The sequence below is a fragment of the Pseudorasbora parva genome, chromosome 21 (assembly GCF_024679245.1).
Source record: "Pseudorasbora parva isolate DD20220531a chromosome 21, ASM2467924v1, whole genome shotgun sequence".
NCBI lineage: Eukaryota > Metazoa > Chordata > Actinopteri > Cypriniformes > Gobionidae > Pseudorasbora > Pseudorasbora parva.
The window spans coordinates 20,798,940-20,812,121 of record NC_090192.1 but is presented as its reverse complement, the minus strand read 5'-3'; the positions used below and the strand labels follow the sequence as shown (position 1 = coordinate 20,812,121).

Here is a 13,182-nt window from a genome sequence, read left to right as displayed (position 1 = left end):
TCGCTGAGGGTGTCAATGATGGCCTTCCAACATCTTACCCATGTTTGCGGTTTTGAGTAATGAACCAGGCTGGGAGTTTTTAAAAGATATGATATGCTAATTTTTTGAGATAGGAATTTTGGGTTTTCATGAGCTGCATGCCAAAATCATCAGTATTAAAACAATGAAAGACCTGAAATATTTCAGTTGGTGTGCAATGAATCTAAAATATATGAAAGTTTAATTTTTATCATTACATTATGGAAAATAATTAACTTTATCACACTATGCTAATTTTTTGAGAAGGACCTGTATATGCAAAATTTCTAGCAGAAACATATTTGAAAACCTTCTTAAATTAATCTTTTATTTTTACAATAGTGTCAACAAGTGAACACAAAGACACACGGGGATAAAACGAGTCTATATCTATAGATCTAACCAAATTTATGTATCTATACCAAAACGTTGAACTGTACAATTGAAAATGCTACTTATTTTATTAAAATAAATTTCTAGATCAGTTGTCCAAAACAATCTTACATAGGCCTAGTCTAAGCATCGCATTTTTGCTTCTTCGTCATTTATGTTTAATAATTGTTTTAGGCGGTGTTTACACTACAAAAGTTTTCCGTGAGTCAACTTCCCGGCTGTGTGAATCTGCCTTGCCATCAGATCAATTCATTCATTAGACAGTTTAAAAAGAAATGTTTTTGCCGTCTCAGTAAATTGAAGTCACTTAGAATTATAATTTTAAATGCACAATAATATACTTTACAAGAATAAAACATTCAACAACTTACTCTTAGAAAGCGACAAAGTCTTGAAATATCCGAAACCTTAGCCTAATGAATTTCTCTCGCGGCCCATCAAATAAAATGCAATATCCATCAAATTAAAGTTTCTGATAAAGCCTCAGGAAACGCTCCGTCATAGCCTCCTTATAAAATAATAACAATAAATGCGGAAAATAATTATTAAAACCCGTTTCGTTTCTTTTAGAAAAGGATCCGCACGAGCAAAGCAGCCGAGAAACGGATTTTTCCAAACGCGAAATATGCTCGCTGAGTCTCAAGAGAAAGACCGCTGCTCTGCTGCACACAAAGACGCGCTCTGTTCTCAAGTCTCACAAATAAACCGCTGGAGTAGAGAATTCGTTTCCCTGCAAGGGGTTCAACGCCTATATTTTCCTTTCAGAACCAAGATACTGAAGACAGACAGGTTTGCCTAAGTCCTCAAGGCTCAGTGAACTTGGGGCATTTGTATTACACACGCGTTGCGTAAAAGGGCAATGGAGTGAGAGCTGACCTAGGACTTTCATACAAGACGATCTGTAACTGCATGAAAAACGGGGTTAAATTTGAAAATGGTGAACAGAACATTACACATACACAGACGACACGACTTTCCTCCCAAGAAAAAAAGTTTAATATCAACAAATTGGAATGTTGCAAATATAATATTCAGTGCATACCAGTTGTAGGCTAGTATTAAATATACTAAATGTCCAACAATGTTTTGTTACTTCACTTTCACTGCTTTCTTCACTTTTAACCAAAGCCGATCTTAGGTGTTTATACTTGAATTTGGTTTTAAACAAATCCCACCACCAATATTTTCACATTATACACATCTAATCAAAGACATGAGTGTGAGCATGCTCTCGGCTCCATGCCAATGTGTATTCTTTAATGACAATTGTTCCGAAATGTCATAGCTATAACATATAATCATTTTAAGTTTATACAATAATTATGCCCTAATTTTAATCCAGTGCCTTTTTTTACTATTTTCCCTTTAATGTATAAAAAATAGACAGTATTTCTAAAAAGAGACAAAAGAACAACACTTATTTCAAAGCTACTCCAACTGTATACAGTTTTTCTGTAAGGAAATTCAAGTTGGGTTAGACATGAGGCACTAGTCATAACTATACTTTGCAGTTGTCTGAGATCTGCATGCCAAACTTGATCCAGAAAGGACTAACCAAAGATAAACTAGAGCATTAATATAGAAATTTAATCTATCATATCCAGTTTCTTTTTTTAAAATTATTTGACCCGTATAAATTTCAGTGGCTCTGTATTTGGGGGGGTGGGGGGTTAAGATTTAAGCAGTGGTCCTTTTCACCAATGTGGTCTTGAGAGCATCTCTGGCACTGGAGCAGGATTCTAAGACTTTGCCATTTCTGGAAAAAAGAAAAGAAAAGAAAAAAAAAACATTTAAATGCATCAAAATTATTAAAAAGTACAGGGGTCAGTTAAATCCCTTTAAGCAAGTACTTCTTACCTCACTTAAAGGGATAGTTCAATTAAAAATTTAAATTAGCCCATGATTTTACTCACCCTCAAGTCATTCTTGTTGTATGACATTCTTCTTTCAGACAAATAAAAGCTATAATAAAAAACGTCTTGGCTAATCCAAGCATTATAATGGCAGTGACTGTTGTTCCGTTTTAAAACTTTATAAAGTAAAGTTCTAAACGATCGCCTTTTGTATTAAACTAATAAAAAAAAAAATGTTGAAAGTGCCTCTTGCAGTTCAAAATGCTTAAGCCAAGTCTGATGAATGTTACTGGTAGCATAACAAAATAAACAAATGCTTGGAAGAAATTTCAAACACTTTATCAGAACTTAAAATAGTTTATCCCACAGACTTTATTCTAATGGGAGGTAACTGGAATATGACACCTGATGAATGGAAAGATAGATGGTCCACTAAATTTGACAGCTACCATTTAAACCCTACAATAGGGGAATTTATAATTAAAAATCACCTGATAGATAATTGAAGAAGTCTAAATGCAGGTGTAAAACTATATTCCTGGTTTAAACCTAATAACCAATAACTGGCTTGTGGATTACTCATTTAGAGAATTTGCCTTAGATATCTTGATTTCTAAAGCCCCACTAACAGATCATTGTATTGCAGAAATTAAATTAAATCCAGTTGATAGAATAGAATGGACCCCAGGTGGTCAAAAAAATGCAACAAAACTAGACATAATATTTTGAACACAAACTAACCGTGACACAAACGCTTCTAGAACGCCAGCCTGATCCGCTGGGAAAAACTCCTGTGCAGCTGCGTGCTCCAAAGTGAGCAAGTGTCCAGGCAGTACAGCCACCTTCTTTATCTTTTTATCCTCACTCTGGAAAAAAAAAAAAATCAGCAGTAATTAACAACACTGACAAAATAGGGAGAAATGCAAGAAAACTGAAATGAACATCACGTCAGAGCGTGTGGTACCTTCAAAAGTCCCAGGTTCACTATCAGCGAAGAGATAAGACTATAAGCTCGAGAGTGGGAGTTGGAAAAGGCTTTCCTCAACAGGGCATCTGAGCAACAAGACAAACGGCTGATTTTAATAACACCATTTTCAGTAACAAGTGCTCAACCTTATGTTGTTCCAAACCTGTTCTCTACAATTTATGTCAACGGACACCAAAACTGTTCAACATTCTTCAAAATATCTTGTTTTGTGCACCGCAAAAGAAAGCAACTGGAATTACATGAGGATGAGTAAATTACAGAATTTTTATTTTCAGGTAAACTACCCTATTAAATGCAATTCCGGCGCTCATACCAGTGCTCTCGAAAACAGCTTGCTTTACTTCCGGTTCATCTTCATATACTGAGGAGATCTTGAGAAAAACTTCTGACACCTTACTAGCATTTGAAACATCAACCTAAAAAAAAAGAGAAAAGATGTCAGGGGGTTGGAGAACAAGTTAAAACGTCCTAAAGTACAGCTGGACCTTACAATTCAACACTATACCTGCTCAACAAGCTGGATCCTTTTGGCTCCAAGCGACATTAGTTTTTCAGCCGATGGGGAGATGAGGAAGGATGTGAGTTCAGAAGTGCAATGAGACTCCTCCTGTGGAAAAGTAAAAAATGGTTGTTTGCCCATGTAAAATAGAGAAGCAGCTTTTGGCACACATCAGGTTTAGCAGTTAATTCAGGCATGCAGATGTTTGCTAGGATCACCTTTTCTTCAATGATATCTTTTGTTCCATTGACACCATTGAATCCATTTTCCTCTGCTTCACTTTCCTTTTCCTCATCATCATCCTTCTCCTCCTCCTCCTCCTCCTCCTCATCATCATCCTCCTCCCCATCTTCTTCATCAGGCTCTCCTTCATCATCACTGCATTACATCACATCTTTCATTACTCTCAGTGTGAATATATTTTAAAAAATAACATGGATTTGCCTTCAATTTATTTGCACATGAAAAACAAGATATGTTTTTAACAAAGACCCAGGAAAATACCTGAGCGAGCCCAGCAGCTCTTCCATGTTCATGCGTTCCATCGCTTCCCTGAGAGCCTCACAGCCATCCTCTCCCAAGCAGTTTCCTAAATAAGCACCCAGACCAGATCAAATTACCACAGAATAACTGACTTTGACACCAAAATGTATTTAACAGAACAGTTTAACTAGGTAAAAATCACATTATTAGGGGGCTCTTACACTGGCAGTTTAGCTCGAAACAGCACGTTCGCAAAAAAAACTGGTTATCTGAAAGCAGTCGTGCGCACCACAATACCGAACCAGAGACTACCCACCTTTTTAGCAGAGCTTTTAATTGACCTGTTACTTCTTTATTTTTCTGTTTTATTTATTTTATTTTATTAATTTACTTATTTATTTATTGTTGTTGATTGTTTTTAAATTCTGTAGCACTTTGAGATTTTGTTAAATATAAAGTGCATTTTAAATAAAATGTATTATTATTATTATTTACTACCTGTAGGAGGCAGTCTGAGTTTATTTATGGTTGATTTAAATAGGGACGGATACAACATGCAAAGAAAAAAATTAAAACAATTTATTTTTTGAACGTGTCAACGGCAGGGTTCGTACACCTTTTCAAAGGTCAAATTCAAGCACTTTTCAAGCACTTTCAAGGTCAATTTTAATGATTTTTCCAGCACCTAACACGGCTGTAAATTACATACCAATACATTGTCAAAATTATTATTTAGTGTTATCATCACATTAAAAAGATAATAACACTATAAACAGCCAAAATCGTGTTTCGTAAAGCAGAAGGATCAGATATTTAAACAAATCACAAGTTTTATTTCTTTTAAATGTATCACTGTCTAAGTAGATTTTGCTTACTATCTAACCTGCCTTTGGGGTAACTGTAAAAACAATTAGCCTAAACAAAATCACTCGACGGGTTCACCTAACTTTCAATTCATTTATTGAACATTTTAAAAATGCAAACATTCGTCTTTGAGGTAGACAGTCAATCACATGTACCTCATTGACCTTTTCTATTTATAATTAATTTCTTTTTTGTGTGTGTATGTCTATTAAAAGTCTAGGCAATCAAGTATTTCTTCTGAAGAGATCACTTTATATGATAAAGCTTAAGCTTTTTTTTCATAATCATTGATCAATTACCATTACAATTATCTCACAAATATGCTTACAGTGCGTGGTCTACAATGGGGTAATTGTGTTGCAGTAGCTTACATACAGCACAAGAAAGCTTGACTTCAAATGGTAAAAAGAAGAGAAAACAGTAATAAAATAAGAACAAATAAGCAAAAACAATAGCACAAATAAATCAGGTAGGCCTAGGTCTAACTGTATTCAGGTGAGACATTGAATTAAAAAAAAAAAAACAAGTTATCAAATTTACAATAACATTGGATTTTTATTGTAAAAATTAAATACATATTAATCTGTTAAAGTTACACAAGATAATCAGTAAAGAGCAGCAGGTGATCTTTTGTCTTTTGTAGTTTGAATAACTGCTGCCCCTTTAAGACCTGACGCGAGTGTGGAATCAAAACACTGTTCCTGTTACTCATTCTTCTGAACTGTTTACGACTGTATTTACGTTAATACACACCCAGATGAACAGTGTAACATTTTTTGTGTGTATTTGACCATTAATAAGCTGGGAAAATGAGCTATTTTTTATTTTATTTACTTGTATTTCAGAGGTCGGCTTTATAACGGTATGTGCCCACTTCAGATATGAGCGCAAAATCTGCAGGAATTTGTAGAATTATGTGTCTAATCCCGTGCGAAATTCAGACCGATCGAAAAATATATCAATATTTTTGACAGCACTAAGTCACTTGCAGGGGCGTAGCCATCTTTTCAGAAGTGAGGGGGACAGAAATTATTGTTTTTTTTTTTGGACCAATATAATTTATCGCATCTCTTGCTTTTAATTGGGCAAGATATCAAATACACTGCTGAACAATAACCACTAATTAATATCTATAATATTATTCTCCTTTTTTTGTGCCAATTTTATAATTGGTTTATATACTAGCCTACAAACACTTGTGCATTAACACTCCATAGATTTTATGCAATGTAAAAATATATATATATTCTAAACCATGCTGTTCTGTGTGAATATATAGTAAAGTGTGATTTATTCCTGTGATCAAAGCTGAATTTATCATCATTACTCCAGTCTTCAGTGTCACATGATCCTTCGCTAATCATTCTCAGATGAGGATCTGATGATCAACACACATTTATGATTATTATCAGTTGTGCTGCTCATGGTGATGCTTAATTTTTGTGGAAACCATCTAAACATTTGTGGTAAAATTAAAAAAAAAAGAAATTAATACTTTTGTTGATCAGACATGCATTAAATTGATCACAAGTGATATTTTTAATATTACAAAAGATGATAATTTATTTAATGAATGCAAATAAATGCTTTCATTTGAACTTTCTATTCATTTAAGAATCCTGAAAAATAACATGTAGGCTATCATGGTTTCCACAACATTTTTAAGCAGCACATCTGTTTTCAACACAGATAATAATCATAAATGTTTCTTGATTATGAAATCCTCATATGAGAATAATTAGTGAAGGATCATGTCACACTGAAGACTGGAGGAATGATAAATTCAGCTTTGATCGCAGGAATAAATTACTATATATTCACATAGGAAAAAAACTGTTTTAATTTGTAATAATATTTCAAAATATTACTGTTTGAACTATTTTTGATTACATAAATGCAGCCTTGGTGAGCAGAAGGTACTAAACATTAAAAGCTGAATTATTCATATGATAGCCTATACTTTATTGTCAATCAATAGCCTACATTGAGATGGCTTGAAAAACACACATAAAGCTTATATTGTCGCAATCGTCTGATTGTCGTCGTCACATTTAATCTCTCATAACCATTGTTTTCCTTCAGCTGCAGCTCCAGCGTGACTGGATATTACGAATCCACTTTTGGACTTTCCGTGAGAGAGCGCCTCCTCATATTTAGATGCGAATAAAATGACAGGTCATGCATGCATAGATTATTTTTTGTCTCTGAATTTAAATCTTGATGTATTCACATTGGTTTCTATGTAAATACATTTGACCGTGACCTCAAGAAGCGCGCAATCAACCGAGATTAGAGAGAGCTGTTTTTAGCGTCCCTGTTAACTTGCCCGCCCCCGCGCAGGTAACGCCGGTTCGGATCCCGCTCGGAGCGGGTCGACTAGCATCGGTGAGACCCAGTAAAAGTGCGGGGGACGAAAATACATTTTATTAAAAGTGAGGGGGACACGTCCCCCGCGTAATCTACGCCCATGGTTACTTGTATGATCATCTGACACTATTTTTATGCACTGAGCTAATGTTTGTAGGTTTTAATTTGTGGCTACGTTCACTGCCTATTCCACAAATGAACATGCCATAACGGACATGCTAACCTTACATTATCACATTATACATATACTCTGTCACTAATGCGAATTCCTAGCTAGCAGTTAATAGCGCAAGTTAAACAAATAGGCGCTAATGTGTAGGCTAACTTACAGTAAACTACTTTAGTTAGCTTACTTGAAAGTCTATGACTTAGCCTACCTTTCATGTGACTCGAAAGAGCAGACTCGCCCATATAGTGAAAAGCTGCATGTATTTTTGCAAACTTTACAGGAGGCACTTCGTGGGGTTTGTGTCCGTTTGATCCAAAATTCGTATTTCGCATCTTTCAGCCAACGTTCATTGAAACGACAACATGGGGGCGGAGTCACACGGAAATAGACAGGCAGATCGCGAGCACAGCAGGTTTCATTTTAGGCTCTCCAACATTTTATTTCTACATTTAATAAACAAACTATTTATTCAGATAGGTATTTGTTGTAAAAGAAATAGTTACAATTTCAAGCATTTTTAAGCACTTTATCCAAAATTCAAGCACTTTTCAAACCTTGAAAACACAACATCAAAATTCAAGCACTTTCAAGGATTTCAAGCACCCGTACGAACCCTGCAACGGGCAAGCCTTCAAGGCTTTGAAAAAAGGTTTGTTAAAATGGGGCAGTAATAGTGGTAGTCATAGTCAATTTTAAGGGGTTAAAATCACTGTTGATGTCTCAAACGTAAATTATTTTATTATAAATGAGTTAAATATGATATACAGGGTTCCCACAACTTGGTTAACTTTAAATTCAAGGAACTTTAAAGGACTTTCCAGGTCCGGTAACTTTAAATTCAAGGGACACATTTCAAATGAAAGCAAGGTTACATTGTGTTACCCTGTAAGATACATTGTTACAGTTTTCATGTATCAAACACAACTATGCAAAAAAGCTTTTTTTGCATTTTTTTTTTGGCTATATGACGGCTCTGATATTCTGTTGGTTATATTTCTGCTTTACATAAAACTGAAGAATATCCTACACTGTACTCTGTACACTGTAATAACTTTTGCATGGACTTTTTTGAAAAGAGCTTAGGCTCATGTAACCAGAAGGTTTAAGATGTTTTTTTGCCTCATTGATTTATAACTGATTATCACAAATGTTTATGTTTATTGACCACAATAAACAGTCCTTGACTGAACATATTTGGGTTAGCACTGAAAATGTTGAGGTGCCATCGCAGTAGTTTTGTGCGCGCGTGAATGTCATTGCAATGAACAACACAAAGTACCTCACACGGAAAACACTTAATGTAACGCGTTAATGCGTGTAACTAATGTAAATCAAGCAAGCTAGTACGCAGATGCCACAAACTGTTGGCGAAATGACACATTAGCGGACCGGAGGGATGTTTTTTCCCAGACAACTGGACCTGCACTTTCAAGGACCTGTATGATTATTTTCAAAAACTTCCCAGCGCTTCGAAAAAAGTAATTCAGATTCACAAACTTTCAAGGATTTCAAGGACCCATGGGAACCCTGGATATATAATATCAAGTTATATAATTAATAGGGCTGTACTAGAATAATCGAATATTCGAATATTCGTTCGGTGAGGTGGCATTCGATTTTCAGTTTTGAGATTCGAATATTCTTTTTTTTTTTTTTTCAACTCGTGACTTCGCGTCGCGGACTCATTCTCACTCATGCTTTAAATAATAATAATAAATTTTAAAAAACACTGCAACATGCTTTCAATAAAAGCATTGCACATTTTAAAGATTTAAATGAACAAAAAGTCAGAATAAGACAAAATAAATCCCTTATATAGAATAAAACTAATTGTAATAGATATTACATTTTGTGTCATTTTAAAAACAATTCATTTATTCTTATTCAACTGTTTATAAGCATGCTACCGTGTTCTTACATTTATAAATCACTGTGCGTTACTAATTTAATTTCTGTTTTGGGATTAATTTGTTTTAAAGAAAGGTTCGTTATTAATACCTTATTAAAGTTCTTGCTCTCAACAGACTTTGTGTTTTGTATCACTGTCCGTTTTCGGAGCATAAACCTGCCCGTGTAATGCGTACCGGAAACTGTTCTATTTAAAAGATTATTAAATGTTTATTAATATTTAAAGAATGTGTGCCACCTGATCATATTGCACCAAATGCAACACTGCACTCCACTGGGTCTACTGCAACACATTTACGATGCCGAAGAGTGAAACGTGAAGTCGTGAAAGATGATACAAATGCAAACCGACACTATTATTATATATTTAGCCCCACCCACCGAAGCTTCGAATATTCGATATTGATTGCCACCTAAGCTTCGAAGCTCAAAAAAACGGCATTCGAAACAGCCCTAATAATTAACATATAAAAAAAATACAAATACTTTGAGTGAAGCCTTTTTATGTAATAATAAAATACTATGACAGCAAAAAAGTACTTTACCATTGAGGTCCAGTTTCTCCAGATCAGCTTTGCCCTGAACAGCTTTTGCAACTACCAAAGACGCAGCTTCGCAAATCTCTCCAAATGACAAATTCAGCTCCTACACAAGAGATTTTTTAGAATGTCTCTATTATCAAAACACTAATATGGTGAGTCACTGAAAGGAAGTGTGTGTGTGTGTGTGTGTGTGTGTGTGTGTGTGTGTGTGTGTGTATGTTTTAGCCAGATCAGATTTAATCGTGTATAAACTAACCCTGAGAAATGGCAGTCCCTCTCTAAGGGCCCCAGCTATAGCAATTGCACCTTCAGAGCGTACCAGACAGTCCCCAAAATTGATCACCTTAAGACACTGGAGGTGACTGATGGTCTGAAAATGGAAGAAATCACACACAGCAAATAATGAACACCCGTTCTATCCATATAAACATTTTTGTGACATGATGCAGTCAGATTGCACAACACACCTCCGCCATGGCTATCGATCCTCTCTTTGTAAAAGTGTTGTCATTGAGGTTGAGGACCTGGAGGTTTGGGTTGTGCTTCATGGCAGCGGCTAAAGCCGTGATACCAAGATGGTTGATTCCATTTTGTGGCATATAGACCTCCTCAAGACTTCCTAATAACTGTGAAAAACAGAACAAATGTGGGTCAAACAAATGAGAAACATAAAATATTTATATTTTATTACACTGGGCAATGTTTTAAAAAAGAAGACTTGTATGCTTACACAGTTAAAAAAACTAATATTGTGAATTTTTTTCAATATTATTCTATCAATAAATGGACAAAAAAAGAGAAAAGAAATAAAATGAAAAATATCTATTTCACAGTATCTGCAGCGTTTTCCCCCGTGGTATTGAAAATCAATACTTTCCAGTATCATGACAAAACAATGTACTACACTAGAATGCAACCTAGACAGTGTAAACAAATAAATTATAAACAAAAGATAATTTTAACATTTATTTTTCACTGTGAGACTACTCAATATTATTAACCCCTATAACAATGGGTGTTCACATTATTTTGTCCAACCCCTGTATGTGTGTGTGTGTGTGTGTATACGTGCATAAATATATATAAAAACAAACATTGTCTCAATACCTTAAATGCTTTGGCAAGTGCAGTGGCACCCTTATTCTCCAGTCGATTACGTCCAGCTATAAAGACTTTTAACTTCAGGGGGGGGCCAGCTGCACTAGATTGCTTATAACATTCAGTCAATGCAGAAGCAAGCACCTTTTAAAAAAACAATCAAATAAAACAGACAATCAAATAAAATCACAGTCCCTCTGTCCCATGAGCTTAAAAAAGGATTAGGTTAAAAACATCTCACTAACATAAACAAAAGATGACAAGTTTGTCTTTAAAGAGTTGCATCAGAGTTGATGCCTAAACTTACCATACCCCCTCCAATGCCCATGCCACAATTATTAAGCCTGAGCTCACGTAAGGTGTAGCACACGGTGCTCTTCAGAAGACTTTCAATTCCCTCTACACCATCAGGGCCGAAGGCATTGTCGCTCAAGTCCAGCTGAGTCAGTCTGGCCCCTGATGTCATCAAAGCATTGCCCAATGATTTCTAGAGAATGTGAATCAAATGTTGGAAATAAAACATCTTTTTACTCACAGCAAATACATATAACTGAACTTTTTGATATGAATATCTTCTTACCAGAGCAGGTGGAATTTCAGAGCGAAGGCGACCTGTGAACATATCACTCCAATGACATTGCTTAAAAAAAAGAAGGGAGGAAAAAGAAAACAACAACAAAGTTTATATTGAGAAAATAGCACATTAGCATGAAAATTATATAAAGTGAAAAGTACCTCCAATTCCCTTTTAGCTTCAAGAGCCTTGGAAATGGCTTGTGCTGCTTCAACCCCCAATGTGTTTCCCTCTAATCTGAGGGACTGCAGACCCTGGCACTGTTCGATCTCCTGCACCATCTCTTTCACTGCAACATCACAGAAAAGGAGGGAAAATGATGAGTGATTTCCATTGATGCACTGAGACATGACAAATGTAAACATTTGGTAACAAAGAGGTTAACTCACCCGACTCAGCATTGTCCAACTTGAGCCCTCGTCCCTTATAACTTAATTCTACTTCTCCAACATGAGTCTTGGCCAGAGCCTCTGTAATCTGAGCAATATCTCCAGAGGCCATTTTGTTCCCTTTGCTTTATGTACTAGTAAGGTTATAAAAACATGAACAGGTATCACAAACATAGCACCAACAGACAGTAAACTTCAAACAACTGCATTATCTCGCAAGCATATGAATTTAGTCCTGCATATATAATTACTACCACACTTTTTAACTCATTAACAGGACTTTGACATTAGCTCAATATGCTAGCCTGTCAATATATATCATTAGAAAAGGTTCCATTTTAAATGGGCTGCTGCACCTTTAATCTCGATAAACACAAGAAGATGATGCTAAGTTTACGTTGTCCCACCCAGTTAACTAGCTAATATCATTGCATCATTGGTACAACCTATACACACCGCTCAGGCTAGCTCAGAGAATTAGCAACCTAGCACCCATTACCACAAACTAGACATTCACGCGCAGAAAACATTAGTTAAATCTAAAAATACATCTAATCATATTGCATATTTATAACTAAGAATATTTACCGTACACCTGGTCTTAGTTATTAATGAAGGAGAACAGATAACTAGCCTGAATAGAGAAAAACAATCACAACAGGAGGCACATGGAGGCGGCAGTTCTTTGAAAGTGCCGGTGTCACGTTCTTTCATAATAAAAGCACCAACCGTTTGTTATGACTGCTCACACTGATTAAAACATTATTTATTTAATAAAAAATATGATTTTTGTATGATTTATGAATTATGATAAAATAGTGAATGTAACACAAACACTGATTAATACGTATGTGTATCTGAATAGCAAGTAATAATAATTATTAATTATCTGTTAATTATATGCATCAGATGCTATGCAGATGATATTTTTTAGATGCTATATATATATATATATATATATATATATATATATATATATATATATATATATATATATATATATATATATATATATACACACACACACACACACACAC

General features: G+C 35.1%; 1 protein-coding gene across 1 annotated transcript; it reads right to left on the bottom strand.

The window, feature by feature from the left end:
• Window positions 1-1,384: 1,384 nt before the first annotated feature.
• On the bottom strand, window positions 1,385-12,847 carry rangap1b (Ran GTPase activating protein 1b). The gene is made up of 16 exons (XM_067430571.1): window positions 12,734-12,847; window positions 12,146-12,279; window positions 11,918-12,045; window positions 11,763-11,822; window positions 11,490-11,669; window positions 11,192-11,326; window positions 10,552-10,710; window positions 10,341-10,454; window positions 10,088-10,187; window positions 4,256-4,340; window positions 3,970-4,129; window positions 3,758-3,859; window positions 3,566-3,668; window positions 3,229-3,317; window positions 3,006-3,130; window positions 1,385-2,167 (listed from the first exon to the last, which is right to left on the bottom strand). The coding sequence occupies exons 2-16, from the start codon at window positions 12,255-12,257 to the stop codon at window positions 2,089-2,091; spliced, it is 1,731 nt and encodes a 576-aa protein (XP_067286672.1). The 5' UTR covers window positions 12,258-12,279; window positions 12,734-12,847; the 3' UTR covers window positions 1,385-2,088.
• Window positions 12,848-13,182: the final 335 nt, after the last annotated feature.